Source organism: Narcine bancroftii, chromosome 1 (assembly GCF_036971445.1).
Source record: "Narcine bancroftii isolate sNarBan1 chromosome 1, sNarBan1.hap1, whole genome shotgun sequence".
Classification (NCBI taxonomy): Eukaryota; Metazoa; Chordata; class Chondrichthyes; order Torpediniformes; family Narcinidae; genus Narcine; species Narcine bancroftii.
In genome coordinates this window covers 42,041,964-42,068,225 of record NC_091469.1, presented here as the reverse complement: position 1 = coordinate 42,068,225, position 26,262 = coordinate 42,041,964, and the positions used below count along the sequence as shown (strand labels likewise).

Here is a 26,262-nt window from a genome sequence, read left to right as displayed (position 1 = left end):
TTGATTGGTGTTGCTGGCCAATTTGTCCCAGTTTATTTAATTAATATTGTTCATTATTTTTAACTCACCTACTCTTCAACCTTTGTCCACAGTTATGGCTCTGATTTCTCTCAGGTTATGTCATAACAAGTGTTTACAGCTTTAGCACCAGCCATGTCAACCTCTTCCACAACTGTGACATCTTTTCCTGCAAAAGAACCTAATTTTCTTCACATGCAGTGCACAAATGTGCTGGAGAAACTCAGCAGATCACACACCATCTTTCAGAAGTAAAAGACAGTTGATGTTTTGGGCCTGAGCCCTTCATCATTCCCAATCCTTTTAATTTCTATAAATGCTGCATAACCTGCTGGGTTTCTCCAGCACTTTTGTGCACTGCACCAGATCAGAACATCTGCAGATTTTCTTGCTGAACTAAATGTTTACATCTCGGCGTGTAAAGGCTGACTGCTTTGCCGAGGCAAGCAAGCGGCTGCACTCTCATGTACAGGCCCATGTTGGAACTCCCAGTTGGCAGCCATTTTAATTTACCTCATCGTTACAACACAGACATGGCTGTCCACTGCCAGAGTGAGGCTAAATGTAAACTTGAGAACCACTCATTGTATTTCTCCTGGACATCCTTAAGCCCGACAGAATGAACATTGAATTTTCCAATTAATAGGTAACCTTCATCCTAATCTATTTCTCACTTTTCTATCTCTCCTTCAACTGCTTTCATTCTCACTTTTATCTCCAACTTTCCTTTCATCCCACCCCCTAGTGGTCTACCCTATCTGTCTCTCCACATCTTCCACTTTTTCTGTCCAATGCCCTCTCACCTCTTGCTCCTCCCCAGCCCCTTCCCTTTCTCCACCCTTTTACACTTGATATCTTCTCTTCCCATCTTAATCTCAATGAAAGGTCCCTAACTGAAATGTTTACTGACCATTCCTCTCTGTGGATGCTGCCTGCCCCACTGAGTCCCTCCAGCTTCTCTTTGTTCAGTCAAGATTCCAGCACCTGCAGTCCTTATGCTTCTTTGGCTCCTAAATGCTGTCTGGTTTTCAGACCAGAGAATGATTCAGAAAAGACCAATTTGACCAGTGTAATGGTCAGAAATCACTTCTAATCTTACAACTCTCTTTAAAAAGTACAGCACTTGATTTAAAAATATTACAATCACCTTGCACAGTTCAGTGAGAAAAGAGTGTATGAAATACAATATTGCCATCTACTGATGCAGATAACCCACAAAACTTGATTGGCAACAATCTTAGAACTAATTGCTTCAATATATTGTCTACATGGATAAAATTCCTTGGAAGGTCCTGATAGGAAATAACTGCCTTGATTACTATTTCATAGACACTAATGCTTTCCAACTTGTAAGTAGTGTTCTATAACTTGCCTAACATTTTGCTTAACATTACTACAGCAACAAGATGATTTATCTCTGATACCTGAACTGCCTAATATAAGAAATTGTCATCAAAAATAAAGATGAATGGGCTCCTAATTAGTGAAATATGGCCTGACGCAGAGGTTTGTGAGGAAGTCAGTTCCTTCTTCCTCACATCCAGACAGATTTGTTTACATGGAACACTACAGCACCAGTACAGGCCTTTCGTCCTACATGCATGTACCAAGCTTATCATCATCACATCAGATGATTGAATGGTGGAGCAGGCTCAGCAGTCTAACTCCTGATTCTATTTCTTATGTTCTCATGTCCTTTAAACTTTCTCTCTTAAAGCCATACCCACTAATATTTGACATTTCCACCATGGGAAAAATCATTGCTAATTTCCCTTATGCAAGCAACCTGAAGTCTCTACATTGCAAAAATGGTCTTGTCCATTGTCTAAGTGTACATTTTGCTAATCATGAATAGTTCCATTAAAAAATTGCCTTCTTAAATTAGTTGCCAGTTAATTAGAAAGGTTAAAGACCTTCTGTGCTCAATCTGAACTATTCTGTAGTATCCACGAAATGACAATTCTGATTTTGGAAAATACACTATGAAGTTACACATTAAAGGTTAAAGTACAGCTGATCTTCCAGTTGACTGTCTGAATATAAATGTACTTTTGGTGAAACTTTGTACAGTGCACATCTAACATTTTTTTCCAGTCTTTTATCCAGAGATCACCTAGTTCATCTGATCCATTAAGCCTTGTGCATTATTAAATAGAATTCACAGCTGGGAATGTTGAATTATGGAACACTTTACATAACTTTTTACAAGGATCTCTTTCACCACCAAATTCATTCTGTTTAAAGAGAAATAAAATCAATCAAGATGGTCATTAGAGTGTAAACTGAAGAGACATGCTATAATTGCTAGACAGCACCTGACATTTCCCAGAAAGCTCCCTTTATGAGCAAAATAATAAAACTTTTAAGTGAACAACATTGGAGATTATCTGCATTGTAAAAATACAGAGTCAATTCTATATTCAAATTAAACCTCTTCACTTATGGGAAAGTGAACACAATTATCAATGTCGAAAATTGTAAGTCCACTCAACCCATCCCCAACTTTCCAATGACAAAGTCCCCACTCTAAATACCTTTGAAGATGTTTGAGGGTATTTTGTTCTTTTGTCCTCCCTAGAAGATTTGATTCTAGGAGTCCTGTTGGAGGCCCAAGTAGTCTTGAGCCCAGATTCTTTGATTATGCTCGATATTTTCGGAATGTTACTTAAAATTTGACTTTAACTATTTTCACCCTGTGTCACTTTGTCCTCCCATTATGACTGAAACATTATTCAACATTTATTTTCAACTCTGATGTTTTTGCAAGGTTGCTGATCATTTTTGAAATGTGGCAAACTGCCCTATTTCCACTCTCTTCCAAATTTCCCAGAGAGCAAACAAAAGCAAGCAGAACAAAAACCTAGAAGATCCAGAAAGCTTTGCATTTGGGAGTCAACATAACCAATGTGAATGCTTAAATTTCCAATGCAACAATGGTTAATTTGCAGGAAATCTGATTTTTTTTTATTGAGGTTGATTTGGGGATTAATATTGCACAGAGCAATATGAACATTGACCCCAATAAAAGCACTGAGTAAACTGAAAACTTAATAGTGAATGAAAAGTAAACATGTACTAATCATCTGTTGATGGTGAAAAATGCAGGTTATTTCAAAACCAGAAATGATTATTACCTTTTTATAGGTGTTGAGGATGAGTTCCCTTAGATGATGCATCATGGGTGTCATTGAATCACTCACAGCATCAAGAACTCTGTCCACGTCCTTCTTCATTTCATTACCATTTGGAAGAATACGAACCAGACTAAGAACTGCCTAAAAGAGAAATAAACAGAAACACAACAATGGGAAGCTTTAGAGATCATTTTTAAATTATGCGCTGACAGAAAATTCCAACTGCTTATGTGCCCTAAATTGTGGGTGCATTGTTCATAATTCTGGAATGCCTTATCATGGAACCATAGTATCCTTTAGTCAGTACTTGGAACTCGATCTCTTTGCACCATAGCATTAACCATCTTACACAAGCCCTTTTCAAAGGACAAAAGAAGTGAGCAAGAACATTCAGTCCATCCAGCTCACACTTCCAGAAACACGATCAATTAATGCGACTCCATATTCTCATTCATCTTGGAACCTCCAAATGAAAAACCTTAATCATTTCTCTTATCTATGCCCATCATGATTTTATAAATCTCCATTATGTTCACACTAGGCATCCTACACTCAAGGGAGAAATGTCCCAGCCTATTCAGCCTCTCCCTACAATTCAAGCTTACAAACCCCACTAACGTTGAATCTTTTCTGAAACCCTTCCATCTCCATGGTATCTTTCCTGTAGCTGGATGCACAATTGTCCAAGTGTGGTCTCACCAACATCTTGTACAGTTGTAACAGGATGTCCCTGTTCCTGTACTTAATTCTCTAACTGATGAAGACAAGTGAGGCAAACATCTTCTTCACCAGCCATTCTCAATGGGGGCCCTACACCACCTTCCCTCCCACCCACCCACCCGACACCCACGGGGGCAACACCACATTTAAGTAAAAGCCTTATGTTCACCTCACATAACAAATATTTTTAAGTTTACTATGTAGTTGGTAGGGCACAATTATGGAAGAAACCAAAACAACTGATCCACAGGGAAGGGGACCCATAAACTTTGAGCAGAGTCCTGGGTGGGGGAATAGCTGGAAAAAGGATCTACACCACCCTGTCTACTTAAAATCAAAAGACCTGAAGACATTGGAGCAGAAATAAGCTATTCAGCCCATTGAGTCTGATCCATTTTCCCCATTCAGTCCCACTGCCTGGCCTTCTCCCCATAACTTTTGATGCCCTGGCAAATCAAGAACCTATCAATCTCTGCTTTAAATACACCCAGTGACTTGGCCTCGACAATTGCATGTAGTAACAAATTCCACAGATTCACCACAATCTGGATAAATAAATTCCTCTATTATAAGTAGCAATCTTCAATCCTGAACTTGTGTCCTCTTGTCCTTGTGTCACTACTCACAATGAATTATATACCTGCAGTTGCAAGAAAATGTATAGAAGTGACATGGAAATCAGATTCCCACTTAGGAATGAAAAGGTGGCATGCAGAAATATATAATTATATACCTCTTATGAAAATCACATGTAATTCAAGGAATAAGTAAGATGTCTTTCTGAAAATCTGGCACCCATACTTACATAAAGTAGGTATGAATTTATAAATAACTTTTCCTGAACCTCATAAACCTTGCTAACTCTTTAGGATAAATAAATGATGATACTGAAGGCAAAGTTGTGTGAATGGTGTTTTTTTTTTCCTTTTTCTATACTTCTGTTTCTATCTTCTTTTCTCTCTTTTTTTCTTTTGGGGATTATATCTTGTGGGGTGGGAAGGGATTGGTGGGGATTATCGCTTTGAAAGCAATAGATGAAAGGACTCAGAAGTTTGGGTCTGGTTTCTGCAGCATGGCAAACTGGCAGCTTGTTGAAGATGGGTTGTGAGTTCTCAGTTCAGCCAGTTGAAACAACCCATGTGGTGCATACAAGAAGAAATGGCTGGCTAGAGTGTTTCATCTGAAATAAGGGAAGCAAATAGGAACTCTTGGGTGACCTGCAGAAGAGGTTATCATTTGGAAAACCCTGATGGGGAAAGTTTCTTCAGCAAGACACTGAAATGGCTGATTGGAGGGAATCAGTTTGCGTGTATCCAACGACCAATAAATCTCTCTCTGAAACCAACAAGAGCCTTCCTGAGCAATAAACAATTACTTTTAAACACCAGAGCTTGGTGAAAATTCATAAATGTTAAATTCTGTGCACAGTATAAGAATTGGCTTATACTGGTGAACTTGGAGGAGTGAGAAGTGAGATTGGATTGTAAATCAAAGAACTTTTCTGAATTTACACACATTACATACACATTCACTTAGAATTAGAAGGGGGTTAAGTTAATAGTAATAAGTTAAAGTTTGATCCTGTTTTTATGTTTAAAGAAAATTAAAAACTACTTTTGTTTAAGTAACCATTTGTCTTGGTGAATTTCTATTGCTGCTGCACTTTGAGCAATAACAGTACTCAATTCAATATTTATTCATTCTTATCCATGCCATTATTAAATGTGCAAAATACAACAGACAGTTCAAAAGTTGAGGAGGGACATCTTACCTTGGCTAAGAAATTTCACTGGCAATTGTGATAAGAGTCACTCACACGGAGTGGATGATAGCCAATTGGATGAATATTATATCTGACCTGCTGTAAAGATTTTCAATCTCCTGCAGTTTCTTACCTCAAATTCACCCTTTGTATACTTGGCATCAGGGATGCTCACCATGTCTTCCACATTAGGTTCTGGAAACCCCTATCCGGAGAGGAAATAATTTTAAAGTTGTACAAGATTGTATGATTAAAAATTTTTTTTCAAATACATTTTGCATTTAAAAAAGATTAGAAGAATATTGGCACATTGTGAAAGTTATTTTTTTCTAAAGGGCTAGCAACATTAAATACATGAAGGCCATATCATTTGTGTGAAGATTGTCCCTGGAAGAGTAAAAGGGAAAGTTTAAGAAAATTATTAGATAGAGAAAGTTTTTCAAAGACCATTCAGAAGAATATTTTTAAAGTCTTTATAAATGACAGCACTCTCCCACGGGATCCAAGCACCCAGTCCAACTGCCATCAGTGCTGTACAAGCTTTAAAAAGCCTGTTAAAGGAACCAACAGTGGTTTATTCTAAAATTTTGCAACCACTGGGTCTGGACTCAGAGGCCTCAAGGGGTTGCAGTTTCCGGAGAAGCAGAGGATCGTCACAGGGCCCCAGAAAATGGGGAGACCAACCCCCTGCTTGAAAATAAAAAGTAGAGGAGACAACCAATAGAATGTTGACCATGGCAGCAGACCAGCGAAGGGCTCTGAGGCAGAAAATCGCACAGGCGACTGGGCTGTTGGTGAGGATCCTACACAGGCCGTGGGCTGCTGGCAACTGGGGTCAAGGGACTCACACCAGGCTGCGTACTGATGGATACTGGCTCAAGACTGGCTGAACAGGTTCCAGGTATCGGAACCAAGATGTGAGAGGGTGCCAAGGGCGCTGAGGGATTCCTGATTGTGTCAGTGATTTGGATCTCGTGTTCGGGTTGCCAAAGGTTTGGACCAAAGTCTGTGTTGGCTGTGGAGGCTGTAGGAGTGCTCAAGGTGAAGCCATGGACACTCAATTGCTCTGGGGGACTCTCTATTGCTTCTTTTTTCTGATTGTAAGGTGCACCAGGCAATTTCTGCTGATGGAGGATCTGTGTAAATTTTATGGAATATTCCATTTTCTGCTTTATTACATAACAATAAAAGAATCTTGAAAAGTGATAATACAAACCCCCATGGGTATAAGGAACCATCGACTCCCATTCCCCTGTTTTGTGCTTCATCTGCTAAGTATTTCTTGCACTTTCTCTTTCAATTTTATGTTACTGGTAATATTTTAATTTGGTTTTGCGCTGGTAAAAAATGTTCACACACAAAATCAAGTAGTTCCAATCAACATTAAAAGTTTACATCTCCTTCATTAATGCACTGGAGTATTGAGCTGGAATTATATCTGTAGATAAGGGTCAAAGAATTTCATACATTATTATATTCTAAATGTAGTATTATGTGGCAATAACGGAACCTTTACCTTTACCAGTACTGTGGAACAAAGCAATGAGATACCATTGAGCAGAAACAGAGATGGCAAATCAGACCAACAGCTATTTCTCAAACATGCTGCACAACAAAGTCTCATGCTTCCAGTAAAGTACAATTTACACCAAATGCAAAAGAACCTTTCATTTTATATATCAAGGTTTATGTCACAGAATAACCATATAACAATTACAGTGCGGAAACAGGCCATCTCGGCCCCTCGAGTCGGTACCAATCTAAGTGATCTCCTCTAGTCCCACCTACCTGCACTTTGCCCATAACCCTCCAATCCCCTCACATCCATGCACCTATCCAATTTTTCCTTAAATTACAAAATGGACCCTGCCACCACTACTTCTCCCGGAAGGTCATTCCACTCAGCCACCACTCTCTGAGTGAAGAAGTTCCCCCTCATGTTACTTCTAAACTTTTTCCCCCCTAACTCATGACCTCTTGTTGGAATTTCACCTACCTTCGAGGGGAAGAGAGACATCAACTCTATCTAAAAATTATGAGGGGGATAGAGTACCTCTATCAAATCCCCCCCTTAACCTTCTACACTCCAATGAATAAAGACCTAATTTACTCAATTTTTCTTTGTAATCTAGATTCTGAAATCCAGGCAACATTATAGTAAATCTTCTCTGCTCCCTCTCTACCTATAATTTGGTGACCAGAACTGCACACAGTGTTCTCAATGTGGCTTCACCAATGCCTTGAATAGTCTCAACATCACTTCCCAACTCCTATATTCTATGTTTTGATTTATAAAGGCCAGCATACCAAAAGCTTTCTTCACCACTCTATCCACATGAGATTCCACCTTCAAAGAATGATGAACCATTATTCCTAGATCCTTCTGTTCTTCTGCATTCTTCAATACCCTCCTGTTTACTGTATGTGTCCTGTTTTGATTTTTTTTCTAAAATTAAGCACTTCACACTTTTCAATGTTAACCTCTATCTACCATCTTTCAACATTTTTATGTAATCTTTAAATAGCATTAATGCAACAAAAAATCTTTAAACCAATGGCAACCAAAGATTTCATTTTGTGAAAGTTGGAGCTACTGAAATCAAAAACACAAGAATTTTGTTCTTGAAGTTTCTGTTTCTCCTTTATCTTGATACCCTTATCTGTTTCTCCTTTATCTATGTTTTTGCTATGCTTTGCCATGAGCTTTTTTCAAACTACAAAGAACTTCAAAGGGATTTTTTTTTAATTGGTAAAACATCACTTGAAATTCGAGTGGTACAGTACTGAGAAATGTATGACATTTTAACTTGCAAAGAATAATCTAAAATAAATGAAATAGCATTTCAAACAGACAAATCTAAAATTCTCTTGTACCAGCTTTTCAACTCACTTTCATATGCCAGATGAGAAGCAGTGAAATGGCCATCCCAGCAGTAGTTCTTCCTTTGCCATTGTGACAATTTAAAACAATCACTGTGTTTTGATCTATGATTAAATGTGACCTCACGACAGCAAGGAAGATATCAAATTCCTATCAATACAACAATAATGCAAAGTATCAGGACTGATAATCAAACGTGATTACTATATTTTGCTTCATTTATCTGAGTTGCCTGGATTAGACATTTAATGTTTGCAACAGCACATTTTAACTCACAGCAGGAATCATCCAAACTGAGGAACACCAATAAATATTCACCTTTCCACGAAGTAAAAATGTAGCTCCTGGCTTTCACTGCTTGGGATTTATCAATCTTCCACACAAATCCTGGGCAAAGGATGTGAGAAAGAGGAACTTGCCATCAGAATCTGAAGGAGCACACTGTCAACCTAGTTATGAGGATGGAGTTTGAGTGGGGCTTGACAAACCATAGGCTTCTATTTTTTTGGATCAAGTGGAGCACCTCATGATAGACTGGAATTGAAGTCTTGAATTCCATAAGAGATAACAACATACAATTTATCTTTTTTTAATTGTAAAACTTGGAACCTTTAATATGGGTTTGAATTTCTGAATTCCCTGGTGGCACGGGCGTGGTTTCTCTAATCTATGGTAATTATTTAATGAAATTTGTTACTATGGTTAATCTCCACTTTTCTTTCTTTTCTTTGGCGGGGGGGAGATAGGTTAATGGGGGGGTGGAGTTGTGTGGGTTTGTTAGGGGGGTGGGGGTTAGTTTGTATAATATACCATGTATGATTTTTTAATCTAAGTTTTATCTAGTATTGTAGATGATTTTTGAATGTATATAATGGTTTCAATAAATAAAATATTCCCAAGAAAAAGTGGAGCATCTCCCTGCATAGTTGCTTACTAAGGTAAGAATATACTCTGTACAATAGAGGAAGGGGGAAAAGAAGCATTGGTATTAACCACATACATATCCAGCTTCTGCTTCTTCTTGAATGCAGAATTGCTTGGGAATTTGTTCAAATAGTTATGAATTTAAACCTTGCTCCAGAGATTTGTGGACATAATCCTGGCTGACATTGCAACATTCTTTTGGATGTTCTCTCAAAGAAGTGGAAGGGATTTATTTCTCCCTGGTTTCCGAGCCACATTTATTCCTTAGTTAGGAACACAAATAAAATGTGTCAATTTCAGGGAACTTGCGAAAGAGCAAATTACTTAGAGTGTTTACAACTCTATAACAAATAACTACAAACAGACAGAGAAAGACAGGTCAATAAATCAGTAGCTTGAGAATGGTGATGAAGAAAGAGTTGAGAGCATAAATGTGGAACTTCCTGCAGCCAAAGGGGAAGGTGCCAGGGAGCAATTGGTGGGGAGGGATGAATGGGCAAGGGAGTCATGGGGGGAGTGGTCTCTACAAAAGGAGGAGAGGGGAAGATGTGTCTAGTAGTTGGATCAAGTTGTGGGTGGCGAAAATTATGGAAGATAATGTGTTGAATGCAGAGGCTAGTGGGGTGGTAAGTGAGGACAAGAGGAATCCTGTGTTTGTTACATCTGGGGGCAGAGGGGGCCAGGGCAGATGAGCAGTGTTGAACTTGAATGTGAACAGCCCCTAAACCAAAATAGAACCAGTTACTTGCTCTGATTTGGCCAACCTCACCCCCTCCCTCCATCCCTGCTTCCTCGGTGCCAGCTCATTCGTTCAACTAATGATGTCCTCCTTTAAGTTTGCAGGTGGAATTCAATTCAGACACCAGCACTGGATCTACCTGTCTGAATATTGTAGAAATGGCAGATCCTCTATCATGTCATCCCTCAAGGGAAATGAAGGATAGAGACCTTCCAGTACCAACTAGTCTTGGAAATGACTAAATAAATGGATGGCTGTAGGGCAACCCAAATGAATAAACCTCTAATTTTCATTTGGATCAGGGTGAGCAGAGATGGTTCTTTGAGATACACAAGATGCTGAGTCACTTTTACATCCCCAGATAAGGTATAAACCCTGATTACCACTGCTCTCAGGGAATGAACCAGCTGTGCCGTCCTGTGAGGAATTCCCAGTGGTACACATCTGTGGTGCACCTGGCTGGATTGTTCTGACAGTCAGAGAGATTTTGTGTTAATGAGGCCATTAATGTTTAATATATTTATGTATTTAAGGAGGGGTCTTGAAAATTTTAAATGAATGATATGGACTTGGAATAATTGTTTTCTATCAACAATATCTATAAAAGTTTTCACAAAATTATTGGATATAGATTTGATTAAAAATTCTGGACATCTCTTCCACAAAACTGATGGACTGTATTGTTTTTACCTGAGCCTCCATATGGTCTTAGGGATGAATCTATACAAATATTTGGTGATATTTTTGAGGGGTTTGTAGGATTTCAGTGATGGTGAAAGAAGGGGAGAACCATATTAGGAAGGGTTGTGGCTGTCACTTGACAGCACTGCTCTCTATCTAGTTGGAGGACACACCAGCTGACAATCAAGGTTTGGTTCCACCCCACCCATTAGTGCACAGCTTGCTGTTGTACCCATGTAAATGACCTGGACTGGACGAATGGACTATCTAGCTTGCCTGTAATTGGATTAACCCTCCTGGCACTGATCCATTTGTTCCTGCTAATGACCTGGGCTTGTCCCTCCAGCACTATAAAGGTGCCATGTGTTCTTTGTTCTCCATCTTTGTCAGTTTTGGACCACCCTGCTTCACTCCAGGTCAAGAAACCTGAAAGGGCACTGGAGAAACTATTGGTAAGATGTGCACTGTTGAAAGGGATTGAAGCATTTAATTAGTGTCCCTTGTAGCATAGAGCTGTGTCTCTACTGAGTCAAGGGGTAGTGGGGCATCATAGTGATTTTTCCTTCATCATTGTTTGTGTGTGTGTGTGTGTGTGTGTGTGTGTGTGTGTGTGTGTGTGTGTGTGTGTGTGTGTGTGTGTGTGTGTGTGTGTGTGTGTGTGTGTGTGTGTGTGTGAGACCATTTCACACACTTGCCTTCAGTAAATAAAATCTTTTCCCATCAAAACTGTGTGCCTCCCAATAACCAAGGTGGCAAATTCCAGGTGTTCCTTGGTATTTTTAATATCTAGAGATTTTTAATACATTGGAATTAACTTCAAGGGTACATCAAAGAAGCCAGATGTTTTTTTTTCTTTGAAGCAAGGAAGATTTGATAAGAAATCTGAAAACTGGAATGTCAGATCATGTTAGATCTGGTACAGTATCAGGAGATGAATTATTGCAAAAGGACACAGATTGAATGCAATGGGAACAAAGGATAGAAGTAAAGGATGAAAGTGAAAACTTACCTGAAACAAATAGTGTACTGATAATCAGGAACTAATTTATAGAAAGGCAAGAGGAAACAATCAGGATTTTCAAGAGACAAATGGATAGATTGCTGTTGCATTGTTGCACACAAAATTTCACTTTTATCACTGATTTATTTTACTTTCTGGGACTGAATACAGATTAACTGGATTTCTTTGGCTGGGAATGGTTTTGATCTTGCTGGAGAATAAATCTAGTAACTGAAAACAGAATAAAAATCAGCATTTTACACAAACTGCACCAAACTACCTCTTCTGTGGGGGCTGCACAATCTGTAATTGGAATCCGTTTGTACTGCAGCTGGGGATACTGCATGGCAGCCTGGCTGTAAACCTCCTTCAGAGTCATGCATGAGTTGAACAATTTCATTTCTTTTGTTTCTTCCTGCCAGGTCTCAATGGGGTTCTTGGAGCTCAGTAGGTCCATCTTGGAAGCAGACTCAACTTCCTGCATCACACAAATCAAAATTTGAAGTCTTTGTTCAAGAAGAGACAGAGAAGCAATCATAAGCCACAAATTCTTTGACATCCAAATGTCCAGATAATGAAGCAGGTTTGCAATGTATTACTTCTTCTTTGGCTTGGCTTCGCGGATGAAGATTTGTGGAGGGGTAATGTCCACGTCAGCTGCAGGCTCGTTTGTGGCTGACAAGTCCGATGCGGGACAGGCAGACACGGTTGCAGCGGTTGCAAGGGAAAATTGGTTGGTTGGGTGTTGGGTACTACTAACCAAGCCTAAAACCATCAATACAATCAACATACTCATCTGGTAACCAAGTAATTTCAATATACATGAGTAACTACACATTCAATAACTAGCACATCATTTGCAATGCTGGTGCATTAGAAGGTTGAAATTTCACCTCTATAATCTTGAGAAAAACATTACTCATCTCTATTATAATTTAGACACCAATGAGAATGAGTCAATTCAGAGTGGCTGTTTTAGTATTCTGCAGCCAAGTGGTTGAGCAAGTGTTTCTTACATATCAAATTAATAATTTTACATCACAAGATTTGATATTGTTTAGCCAAACTTGAAGCCTTTACCTAGAGACAGAGAACAATTCTTTAAAAGAAGCACCTATAAACAATAGATTCCCCTTTGGGATTATGAAAGGCTGTTTGGATCTTGTAATACTATCAAAATAGAGATACTGACAATGTTCACATATAGATAGAAACCGGACAGATGAGTGAACATATTGAGTTAATAGGCCTTTTCATAGTCGGCCTCCGCAGGAAGGCCAGCTAAAAGCCGAATGAAAAGGTATTTCTCATCTTTTCATGCAGGCCCAGAAAAGCTTGCTTCGATGTCCCCTTTCAGCCTGGAGGTGGCTGGGGCATTGATGTGACGTTCAAGAGGCGTGGTTACTGGTGCCATGATGCCATAAATACACACCATGCAATGGCTGACTTTGTTACCCATAATCCTCCATGCAACTGGAACCATTCTGTCAACCAATGGTTCCAGCTGTGTGGAGATTATGGGTAACGAAGTCAGCCATTACTCAGCAAAGTATCAAATAGTCCCGAAACGCCGAGGTTGTCCAACACGCATGATGTGTCAGCACCAGAAATGATCAATTTAAACTTTCGCGTGTCTGCTCATTGAAGCTGAGAGGCCATGTATGATGGTTCCAGTGTTTGGTCTGGGTTGGGCTGCCAGAGTTTGGCTGGGTGTGGAGGGGATGGTATGCTGAGTGGTGGAGGTAGGGAGGCCTGAGCAGGGTGGGGGGTGTTGAGCAGTGGGGGGGGGGGACTGAGCAGATGGGGGGGGGTGCCAAGTGGTTTGGGGGGGGTGGTTGCTGAGCGGGACACCACTGCCACCGGGCTGCCTGTGCCCAGCAGCAGTTAGGTGATGGCTCCTGGGTTGTGAGCTGACGATGTCATCAGCCCATCCCTTTAGAGCTGCTCCAAACAGTTCCCCTTTCATAGATCCCTTGAAGGGCCTTCATCTCAGCTCTGACACTAGGGGTGGGGAGGATCGCTCAAGGCATATCGAATGCGGAAATGCCACATTCATGGAGGTAAGTGGAGCAAGGTGGAGGCAGTTAATAGCCATGAAAAGGCCAAATGAAGAGAGGGAGACTGAAAGAGATGTATGGTTACAGAATCAGTGCTAGCCTTGACCCGCTGATGAATTGTAGGTGGCTTAGTAAATGAGGCGAAAACTTGGGTATTTTGACCATAGAACAGTAAAAGATATAAAAAGATTAAATAACAGGTCTGAAATCATTTTACATGCAGCGAAGCTTCAGGTTTTTTAAAAATCAAGATTTACACAGAGATTATCACCTCCAGCTCCTCCACCTTTGAAGCAGGAATGATGATCCGTTGGAGATTGTTGGTTTCCCTGAGTGAATATATTTCTCCTTCTGCCTCTAGCACTGCGTCTTCTCTCAGGTTCAAACACAACACCCTGGTAAACCTCCTGGAATCATCTGTAAGGTAGGACAGGATCCGCAGCAGTCCCTGCAATGAAAACAGTTTTATTTTCAGATCTCACTTCATCCTAAAGGTAAAGGTTCCATTATTGTCATGCAATGACATGCTTAGAATGTAACATGCATGAAATTTAACTTTTGTCTACCTTCAGGCAGACAGAGCAGAGAGTCGCCATTTTGTCCATCACCCCTCACAGAAATGAGGCCTCACCAAAGAATGAACATGACCCCTGGTTTACAAGACCAACGCTCTAACCACTGAGCCATTGGAGCCTCTTGTGTAATCTAAATGTACTGCTAAATCATCTAACCTTGCAACAATTACTTTCAGCAGGGCAAAGACTAATACATGCAAGGGGCATCTATCATTATTTTGCACAACTCCTCAAAAACAGCTATTCCATGATCATATAGTTGTAGACAATATAAAATAGCTGTCAAATCACAAATCTTCCCTTTAGAATTTACATAACCACACTGTTAAAGAGTGGAGCTGTCAGCCAATTTCTACAGAAGTAAAAGGATGGTAATTAGTTGAATTCACTCCAGATTACTGAGCATCTATCTATCTATCTATCTATCGTTTTATGCATCCCATCAGCCAGCATTTGAAAGAGCTGAGGTCAACATATACACATATAGACAGACATACATATAGAGAGTGAGCGCGCACAGAGAGAGCGCGAGCGAGCTATCAGAGCTATCAGAGAGAGAGAGAGAGAGAGAGAGAGAGATCTCGCTAGATATATATATACAGATATATATACTGGCATATTGAATATAAATCTTTGCCTATGAATTAGATTGTATCTTATTTGGAATGTTAAAATATTGGGGATGTTACAAGTACCAAATCAGATCACAAAGTTGGTTGAAAAGATGTGCAACAGCATTTGTATGTGGGGGTTTTTTCCAGTAGGTGATGTTGTTTCATAAAGAGTATGGATCTTGCAATGCAGTATCATTGTAAAACAGCTTCCACTAACTTGCTGGGCAGCGTTCAGAAAAAAAGTCTTCGGGAATAATCTCAATGACAGCCAAAGGTGTATGCATGGGTGGGAGATATTCACCAGAGTGGGTTTACCCCGAGTGTAATTTGCCCTCCCTGTGTATCCTGCCAGACCAAGCCTCACATAATGTGACCTGCAGGGATGATCATTGCTGTCTCATTATTATTTACTTTTCATAACGCATTTGTTGTTAGCTTGAGTACAGAGTGCACATTTCAGAAACTATATGTGCTGTGTTTAGTTTACCATTACCTTGTGAAGAGTTTTACTGATCTATATTCTGTTGTAGCTTTCGACAACCTTCCTCACTATTCAAAACACCATGAAGTTGTGTGCCATGCACAGACTTACTAATCATGTCCCCAGCAATCATTCCCAAGTCATTAATATACATCGTAAACTGCAAAGATCCTAGCACTGATCCCAATGGTGCATGACTGGCAACAGATTTTCAATCAGAGAATCATCCACCTATCACCAAGCCAATTTTGGATCTAATTAGCCATCTTGCCTTGGATCACATGCCCCTTAACTTCCAAACCAGCCTACCATGCATTACCTTGTCAAATGTCTGAAGGCCATGTAAACAATGTCTACTGCCCTGTCTTTATCAATCTTCTTATGATGTCCTCAAAAAGCTCAATCAAATTAGTGAGGCGGTATTTCCTCTTGTTATGAGCCCAGAGGACTCAGAAACCCAGCAACAATAGATATTCTCATTCCTCCAAGTTCACTGGCAATTCTTATACTATGCACAGAATTTAACATTTATAAAATTCACTGGGCTTTTGTGCTTGAAAGGCAAATGGTTACTGCTCAGAAAGGTTCTTGGCAATTTAGAGAGAGATTTGTTATTCCAGGACATCCACAACTGATTCCTTTTTAATCAGCCACTCCAGTGTCTTGCTAACGTAACTTGCCCCTTCAGGGTTCTCCAGATGATAATCTCTTTCTTTCAGGTCATCACAGAGTTCCTTTTTGTTTGACTTATTCCAAGTGAAACATTAGACAGCCAGTCCTCTCCTCTTGCATGAACCACAAGGGCTTTGACCAGGCCGTCTTCCAAATGGGCTGTCCAACAGTTTGCCAGCTTGTCCTGTTCCAGTCCCAGCTGCTCTCTGTGCCTCTCTCTCTCTCTATCACACACACACAGAAAAAACCTGTTTACTCTCTCTGCTTGCAAAACCACATGACCCTCTTACAACAGCAAGCTCTCTTCCAGACCATATGCAGCTCCAAAAAGTTCTTTCATCTGTTGCCTTTTGTAAACAATAATCCATTAGTGACATCTCTTGATCACTCTTCAAAGCTCTTGCAAAGGCTTTGAGGCATTGATATGTTTAGCATGGGGAAGAGGTCCTACATTTCAAGTAAGTGTATTTTAAAGTATTTGTATATGACTCTCTAACAAACCTTTCCCAATTTATGTCCCAAAAACATATCTATATACTCTGCTCACTCTGCACAAAGCAATTCTATCTTTGATACCTTGTTAAATGTGCGGTGCAACATGGTTAACAAAATGGTTAGTGCTACTCTGTTACAGCATCAGCGATCGGGATAAGGGTTCAAGTCCCATGCTGTCAGTAAAGATTCCATACGTTCTTCCTGTGTCTGCATGGGTTTTCCCTGGGGGCTCTAATTTCCTACCACCATAGAAAACATGGTGGTGGTTGGTGGGGGGGGGGGGGTTGTAGGTTAATTTGGTGTCATTGAGCAGCATGGGCTCGTGGGTCGAAAGGGCCTGTGATAGTGCTGTATGTCTCCAAAATAAAAACTCCTTTCCTTTAGAATTTTTTCTATAATTTCACTGATAGTGCAAGAACAGCAGATGCACACAATTGAGACTGTTCAATAAAGGGTCTATTTTGGAACATAGTAAGATGAATGACACCACTGACCTCTGAGTTTGGTTGTGCTATTCCGCATACAGGCATTTTGGAAACTTTTCTGTAGTTTGATACTTTCATTTGTCTCTGGCTACTCATTTCATCAAGATCCAGGTGCTCGTCGGCAAGCTGTGAGTTACAAGGAGAATACAATGCTTCAGAGAGGTTTACTTTCTTTTTTTTTCTTCTTTTTTTTAAAGACTTTATTTAAAATTTTATAACATGAATACAATAAAGAATTACATTTAAATAAAAATAGAAAAAAAGAATTTAAAAAGGTATGATTACAATATTACATCAGAAAACTACACAAAATAACCCCCCCGTTAATTGTAACACAATATTAATAGTCTAACTTAAAATTAGTCCAACCCTCCCCCTCAAAATAAAGAGTGAAGAGTTAATAAAATTGACAATATTATATATGAAAAAAAATACCCACTTACAAAAAAAAGAGATAAAACTTAACCTAAAACAATTCTAACAACAACAAAAATATTGTCAATACTAAAATATCACACTTAAACATATATTTAAATCAAACAAATGCATATAATTAGCAAACAGAGTCCACTTTAACTTATAAAAAGACATCTTATCCTGAATTGAAAAAGATATCCTTTCCATAGTCAAACTAAATTTCATTTCCAAATACCACTTATCTAAAGTTAGTATATTTCTATCTTTCCAAGTAAGTGCTATACATTTCTTAGTCACAACTAAAGCTAAATAAATAAATGAAATCTGATAATCCTCTAAACCTAAATCGATTAATGATTGCATGTTCCCTAATAAAAATATATCGGGATCTAATACAAGATGGATATTATATAAACTGTTAAAAACAGATTGAATACCTTCCCAAAACTGTTGCAATCGATCACAAAGCCAAACAGTATGCAAAAAAGTATTGGCCGTCTGATCACATCGAAAACAAGAATCCAACTTACTAAAACCAAATTTTTAAAATTTCTCCGGCGTTAAATATAGCTGATGAATAAAATTATAATTAATCATCGCTAGTCTAGCATTAATTAATTTCCGAATACTATTCTGACAAATTTCCATCCAAGCTTCTTCAGCTATTTTATGTCCTAAATCTTTTTCCCATTTCAACTTATCTTTATCCCAGTCTTTTTTATTATCAATTTCTTGTAAAATACAATACAAATCAGATATATATCCCTTTTTTGGTATTGAAAGTACATATTCTTCAAAACTAGATTCAGGCAATAAAATCATATGTCGACCACATAACTCTTTTACAAAAGATCTTAATTGATAATGTCTTTGTCTTTGGCTTGGCTTCGCGGACGAAGATTTATGGAGGGGGTAAAAAGTCCACGTCAGCTGCAGGCTCGTTTGTGGCTGACCAGTCCGATGCGGGACAGGCAGACACGATTGCAGCGGTTGCAAGGGAAAATTGGTTGGTTGGGGTTGGGTGTTGGGTTTTTCCTCCTTTGCCTTTTGTCAGTGAGGTGGGCTCTGCGGTCTTCTTCAAAGGAGGCTGCTGCCCGCCAAACTGTGAGGCGCCAAGATGCACGGTTTGAGGCGTTATCAGCCCACTGGCGGTGGTCAATGGGGCAGGCACCAAGAGATTTCTTTAGGCAGTCCTTGTACCTTTTCTTTGGTGCACCTCTGTCACGGTGGCCAGTGGAGAGCTCGCCATATAATACGATCTTGGGAAGGCGATGGTCCTCCATTCTGGAGACGTGACCCATCCAGCGCAGCTGGATCTTCAGCAGCGTGGACTCGATGCTGTCGACCTCTGCCATCTCGAGTACCTCGACGTTAGGGGTGTGAGCGCTCCAATGGATGTTGAGGATGGAGCGGAGACAACGCTGGTGGAAGCGTTCTAGGAGCCGTAGGTGGTGCCGGTAGAGGACCCATGATTCGGAGCCGAACAGGAGTGTGGGTATGACAACGGCTCTGTATACGCTTATCTTTGTGAGGTTTTTCAGTTGGTTGTTTTTCCAGACTCTTTTGTGTAGTCTTCCAAAGGCGCTATTTGCCTTGGCGAGTCTGTTGTCTATCTCATTGTCGATCCTTGCATCTGATGAAATGGTGCAGCCGAGATAGGTAAACTGGTTGACCGTTTTGAGTTTTGTGTGCCCGATGGAGATGTGGGGGGGCTGGTAGTCATGGTGGGGAGCTGGCTGATGGAGGACCTCAGTTTTCTTCAGGCTGACTTCCAGGCCAAACATTTTGGCAGTTTCCGCAAAGCAGGACGTCAAGCGCTGAAGAGCTGGCTCTGAATGGGCAACTAAAGCGGTATCATCTGCAAAGAGTAGTTCACGGACAAGTTTCTCTTGTGTCTTGGTGTGAGCTTGCAGGCGCCTCAGATTGAAGAGACTGCCATCCGTGCGGTACCGGATGTAAACAGCGTCTTCATTGTTGGGGTCTTTCATGGCTTGGTTCAGCATCATGCTGAAGAAGATTGAAAAGAGGGTTGGTGCGAGAACACAGCCTTGCTTCACGCCATTGTTAATGGAGAAGGGTTCAGAGAGCTCATTGCTGTATCTGACCCGACCTTGTTGGTTTTCGTGCAGTTGGATAATCATGTTGAGGAACTTTGGGGGACATCCGATGCGCTCTAGTATTTGCCAAAGCCCTTTCCTGCTCACGGTGTCGAAGGCTTTGGTGAGGTCAACAAAGGTGATGTAGAGTCCTTTGTTTTGTTCTCTGCACTTTTCTTGGAGCTGTCTGAGGGCAAAGACAATGTCAGTGGTTCCTCTGTTTGCGCGAAAGTACAAATATAGAATTTGCACTAATATCATATTTCCTTTGTAATTTGTCAAAGGAACAAAAACAACCCTCAGAAAAACAATCAGATAAATTTTTTATTCCCTTCTTTTCCCATTGTTTCAAAGTGGCATTAGAGACCGTAAAAGGAACAAGTTGATTATTATATAATGGCAATCTTCCAGAATATATATTTTAAGACCCAATTTTTAAAGTTTACTTGTCCATAAATTCAATAAATGTTTCAATATTGGCACATCATAAGTTCGTAATAAATTTTGATTCCATCGAAACAAAAACTCATGAGGACATTTTTCTAAAATAACCGCCATTTCTATCTTTACCCAACTAGGTGGGTTGTCCATATTCATTAATGCACTAAGAAATTTGAATTGAGCTGCTTCATAATAATGCTGAAAATTCGATAATCTTAAACCTCAAAATTGAAAATCCCACATCAATTTTCTAATTGCTACTCTTGGAAATTTTCCCTTCCATAAGAATTCTCTAATCGCTTTATATAAATCCTTAAAAAAACAAGGAATTGATTGAAACAAATATTGTATTCTAGGAAAAATATTCATTTTTATGGTATTAATCCTCCTTAGTAAACCCAAAGGTAAATCCCTCCACCTAATCAAATCTAATTTAATCCTTTTTATTAAAGGAAAATAATTAATTGAATATAATTCTTGAAATTCCGTATTAACATTAATTCCTAAATATTTAATTTGTGTAGTCCACTTCAAATTTGTAATATTTTTATATACTGAATAATCACCTTTACAAATTGGTAAAATTTCACTTTTAGCCCAATTTACTTTGTTACCAGATAATTGACCATAAATTTCTAAACATTCTTGAATTGCAGGTAAAGAAATATCCGGATCCACCAAATATAATAAAACATCATCAGCAAATAAATTAATCTTATATTCCTCATTCAGAACTCTCATACCTTTAACATTTTCATTTTGACGTATTAATTGTGCTAAAGGTTCAATAACTATAGCAAATAAAGCAGGTGACAACGGACATCCTTGTCTAGTAGATCTTGTCAAACTAAAAGATTCTGAAATTTGGCCATTAACAGCAATTCTAGCCTTCGGGCTATTATATAAAGCCTTTATCAATCCAATAAATGAAGAACCAAAACAAAATTTCTCAAGTACTTTGAACAGAAACTTCCATTCCACTCTATCAAAAGCCTTTTCTGCATCCAATGAAACCACTATTGGATAATTCAACTGAAATTTAGATTTATTTATCAAGGTTATTAACCGTAAAATATTATCTGACGCATACCTGTTTTTTATAAATCCCGTTTGATCACCATGTATAATTTTAGGCAGATATTGAGCTAATCTATTAGCCATAATTTTAGCTACAATTATATAATCTACATTTAACAACGAAATTGGTCTATAAGAAGAAACCTGTAAAGGGTCTTTATCTTTTTTTGGTATAACCGTAATTATTGCGTTAGAACAAGACTCAGGTAATTGAAAAGTATTGTAAGTTTGTTGTAATACATCCTTATAAATAGAAGATACATCAGCATTAAAAACTTTATAAAACTCTATAGAAAACCCATCTTCACCAGGTGCCTTTCCATTCGGCATGTTATTGCCCTTTCTATTTCATCTTCTGTAAAAGGTTTATCTAACTCTTGTCTATCTTCTTGATTCAATTGTGGCAAGTTAATATTTTCCAAGAAAGAATCTATTGCGTCTCCAGTTACATCTTTACATTCCGAACTATATAATTGTTTATAGAAATTACAAAATTCCTCATTAATCTCCTTTTGATTAAAAGTAATACCTGATTTCTTTATAATCGCTGGTATAATCCTAGATAATTGTTCCTTTTTTAATTGCCATGACGAAACTTTATGAGCTTTCTCACCCCATTCATAAAACTTATGCTTAGTTCGATTCATTAAACATTCAAACCGATATGCTTGTAATTCATTATATTTAAATTTTAAATTAGTTAACTGATTCTTTTGCGTTTCGGTAGCATGTTTTTGAAATTCTTTTTCAGTAGCAGTTATCTTTTCCTCTAAGTCTTCAATCTCTTTAATTCTCTCCTTCTTTACTTTAGAGGCATAACTGATAATTTGACCTCGCAAAAAAGCTTTCATTGCATCCCATAAAACAAAATGACTAGAAACAGAATTACAGTTAATACCAATAAAAATTTCAATTTGCTGTTTTAAAAAACTAATAAATTCTGCTTTTTGCAATAGCATAGTATTAAATTTCCATCTTGAAGCTTTCTGAACAACTTGTGAACTCAAATATTCTAATAATAATAATGAATGATCTGAAACCAATCTAGCCTTATACTCCACAGATGTAACCCTATCCTGCAAATGTGCTGATATTAAAAAATAATCAATTCTAGAAAAAGAATTATGTCGCAAGGAATAAAAAGAAAAATCTTTCTCTGTAGGATTAACTCTTCGCCAAATATCAATTAAATTCAAATCTGCCATCAAATTAGTCACTTGGATTGCCATCTTAGACTTCTTAATTACTCTTGGGTACTTATCCAATAAAGGCTCCAACACCACATTCAAATCTCCCCCAATCATCACATTAGAGTTCGATTGTCCAAGTAATAAAGACGTATCCACAACAAAAGCTGTATCTTCAACATTAGGAGCATAAACATCAAGCAAAGCCCATGCCTCATTAAAGATTGTACAATTTAATTTTAATAATCTTCCACCATTTTTCTCTTCATTCTGTAACTGAAATGGTAGATTCTTATGTACCAAAATTGCCACACCTTTTGCCTTGGAATTAAACGAAGAATAAAAAACTTGCCCAACCCATTCACGTTTGAGTTTCAAATGTTCCTTATCTGTTAAATGAGTTTCCTGTAAAAAAGCAACATCAACTTTTAATTTTTTTAAATAAGCAAGAACTTGCTTATGCTTAATAGGATTATTTAAACCCTGAACATTAAGAGAAGCAAACTTCAAATTAGACATTTCTTACACTCAATAAAACACAACAACAAGAAACAAACAAAAAAAGGAAAAAGAGAGAAAAAAAAGAAGAAAAAAAAGAAACCCCCCCCCAAAAAAGAAAAAAAGAAAAAAAACCCTTAATTCCCCTTTGAAATTACAACCAAAAACTAAAAAAAAAAAAAAAAAAGTTATATATAAAAATTTTTAATTATTTAAAAAAGATAAAAAAAAGCTTCACTCCCTAACCCAAAAATTAAAAAGAAAAAAAACAGGTCGGAGGTCACAATTACCTCCTCCTGTTTAAACCACCTAATGCGGTAACTCCCCCAAAATATAGGGTGTGAGATAACTCACACGCAGCTGATTACTTCTGGAAATTGGTGCCCACCCAGTTCCCTCTCCCAACTCCCATCACTATTTAAAATCTTCTCAACAAAAATAATATATTAAAAAAAAAAATTTTTAAATTTTTTTAATCAACTTTGCCATTGCGACCACCGTTTCTTCCATTTCTTCCAGAAATCAAATTCCCTTCTTGCAGCTCTGCCCCCTTTGGAGACCGTGGAATTTGTTATATTCGTTCCTGGAATTGCGTAATTGGTAAAGACTGAGCAAAATCCATAGCTTCTTTAGGATTATCAAAGAACTTTGGTTGATATCCATCCTGAAAAATCTTCAGTACCGCAGGGTATCTAAATGTTGACTTATATCCTTTTTTCCACAATAATTCTTTCACAGAATTAAATTCACGTCGTTGAAACATAATTTCCTGACTCAAATCCGGATAGAAGAAAACACGATTACTCTGAACCATCAAAGGAGATCTGTTTTGCTGTGCATTTCTAATAGCCATATGTAAAATAGCCTCTCTATCACAGTAATTTAAACAGCAAACCAGAACAGGTCTTGGATTCTGTCCTGAGAAAGGTCTCCTTTTCAAAGCTCTATGAGCCCGTTCCAATATTAAACCTTCAGGAAACTTATCTTGTCCCAACACTTGTGGAATCCATTCAGTGAAAAATTTTCTTGGATCTGGCCCTTCTATGCCTTCTGGCAAGCCAACAATTTTCACATTATTCCGTCTGGATTGGTTCTCCAAATAATCAACCTTTTTTGCTAAATTTTTATTCTGATCTGTAGCATTTCAATTGTTTTATTCACATCTTGCAATTGATCTTGTACATCAGATAATCCTTGATCACACATCTCAAGTCTTTCAATAGTTTCGACTTTAAAAGCTCCATAATCAGCCATCTGTTGAGTATTGACATCCACCAATGCATTAATCTTAGAAGTAAAATTATTCATAGAATCTCCTAAATGCATCATTGAAGAAAATATCTTATGTTCAAGACTCTTGAAAAGTATATCAACATCAGTAGATCCAAACATGGTGGGATCCTGCTGTTCTTGTGGAATCAGAGGACCTTCTATCCCTTCTTTTAATTTAGTAGCTTTTCTTACAGTTTGACTCTATGTAAGAGCCCCTGTCACAGACCCCCCAGAAGTATCAGGAGGCTGATGATCAGGGTTATCTTTGATCCAAACCTCCTTTAAAAGCTTTGTTACATCAGTATCTGGAAGAGCTGTTATAACTGATGGTATATCTCCAACTGGTGGCGCCTCAGCTAATTCAGTAGTCAAAGTCTCAGTAGACGTTGTTTGAAATACTGGCATCCGGCCAGCCCTTTGTTCTAAAGGCAGCTGAAAACGACCTTCAGAAAGACTTACGAAATCAGAACGGAGCTCCAAGGGCAAATTCTTCGCTTCTTTTCCTGGATCCATTTCACGCTGAGTCGTGGCTTTTTGTAAACAAGCAGGCTCAGATAATTTCGGAAAATATAATTTTTTAACAATCTGTTGATGTTTCCTTTTACTTTTTTTTAACAAATTAGGTATTAATTCAACACCTCATACTATTTATAAACTTTTTTAAAAAGTTTTAACGGGCACTTAAAGACAAAACAATAAGTTAGAGTCAGGAGAGGACTGGAAGGGACGTCTGTTCCTTACGCCATCTTGCCACGCCCCCAGAGAGGTTTACTTTCCATCTCAATCAGCAGGGGGAAGATGCTCCAGCTTATTGCTGCCCTCTCCCTGAACTCCATCTACGATGTCTTTCTCCTTAGCGAGTACAGTTGAGAAGTATTCACTACTATCTACTAATTAATAGGCATGACATTTGGAAACTATTTACAATCTTGTATTCTTGCATGGCTAAAAGCCTCACAACCGTATTACACATACTGCACAAAGTGCCACTTATTCAACCAGCAAGATTCTTCAGCAAACATAGGTACTTCAGGGAGCTGGAGACTCCTGATCAGGGTTACTCTCCTCTTTCAAGTGGATAGAATGAGGATCGACTTGCAGAGAGAGTCAGGCATGAGAGCAGGTTCCAATGCCCACCAGAAGCACTGATGGTCATTATTAGGAAAAGCATTGCTGAGGTCATACCCAGGACTAAGAAACATTGAAAATGGCATTTTAATATCTAAATTTTTCTCGCATAGAGTTTGCCCTCAACATAAACTGACCTTTAGTTTTTAAAGTTGCTGCAGTGCTTGGTTACGTAACCATTTTGTGCATTACCTTCCCTCCCCATACCCCATCCACTTCACCAAAAATGCTGTTGCACCATGTTTTACATTAGGTAATCAAGATCTACAACTTAGTGGGAAGAGATTGTGAAGAAGCAAAAAAAAAATTATGAATGAAGACCAATGACCCTTAGTTTCAGACTGTGGCCTCCAGTTCAGGAAATGGCATTGCAGGTTAATAAGGAAATAGCGCAGAGGTAGATCGACACCTGGTGAGAAAATGAGCAAGGAAACATTGCATCCAAAATGCTCCTTGGAAGGCCAAGATGCAAACAAGTTCTACTGTACAGAAGGCCACTGTAGAAATTTGATGGATCTCCACAATACAAAATGCAGTGGATTGCAATCCAAAAAGCCAATTCAATAACAATCAGCTAAGAGAAGAACAGTGGCAACTTGCCAAAGAGCTTTGTGCAGAGCTTGGAGATGACCATTCCCTAAACGCTACTGAAGGGCAATCTGTTTTAGCTCTTGAAGATCCAACTATGGAGCTACGGCTAGTTATCAGTTGCAGCTTCAATTGCAGCATGAACACGAGCCATCCAATAAAGTCAGAGACCTACTGCATAAAAGCAAGCCCTTCAATCCAGGGGGTTAGCTCCACCCTCAAATATGACCTATACTAATACTGCACTTGCCTCATTTTATTCTCCCCACTTTTCTTTCCCAGATTCTACCACTCCCCTTTCACAAACCTGCAAGTCTTTG

The 26,262-nt window shown here is 38.7% G+C and overlaps 1 protein-coding gene across 2 annotated transcripts in view; it reads right to left on the bottom strand.

Annotated features, from left to right (window-relative positions):
- LOC138757489 (paladin-like) overlaps positions 1-24,971 on the bottom strand; it is a 61,115-nt gene extending 36,144 nt beyond the window's left edge. Inside the window, exons 1-7 of one of the 2 annotated variants that reach the window (XM_069924916.1) lie at positions 24,686-24,971; positions 17,248-17,364; positions 14,188-14,364; positions 12,140-12,337; positions 8,525-8,665; positions 5,768-5,839; positions 3,153-3,293 (exon numbers count right to left, since the gene is read on the bottom strand). In XM_069924916.1, coding sequence (XP_069781017.1) covers positions 3,153-3,293; positions 5,768-5,839; positions 8,525-8,665; positions 12,140-12,337; positions 14,188-14,364; positions 17,248-17,364; positions 24,686-24,739 — 900 coding nt within the window. In that variant the 5' untranslated portion in view covers positions 24,740-24,971. The remainder of the gene's footprint in view (positions 1-3,152; positions 3,294-5,767; positions 5,840-8,524; positions 8,666-12,139; positions 12,338-14,187; positions 14,365-17,247; positions 17,365-24,685) is intronic. The other variant, XM_069924926.1, reaches the window with a different exon arrangement.
- Between the last annotated feature and the right edge of the window lie 1,291 nt (positions 24,972-26,262).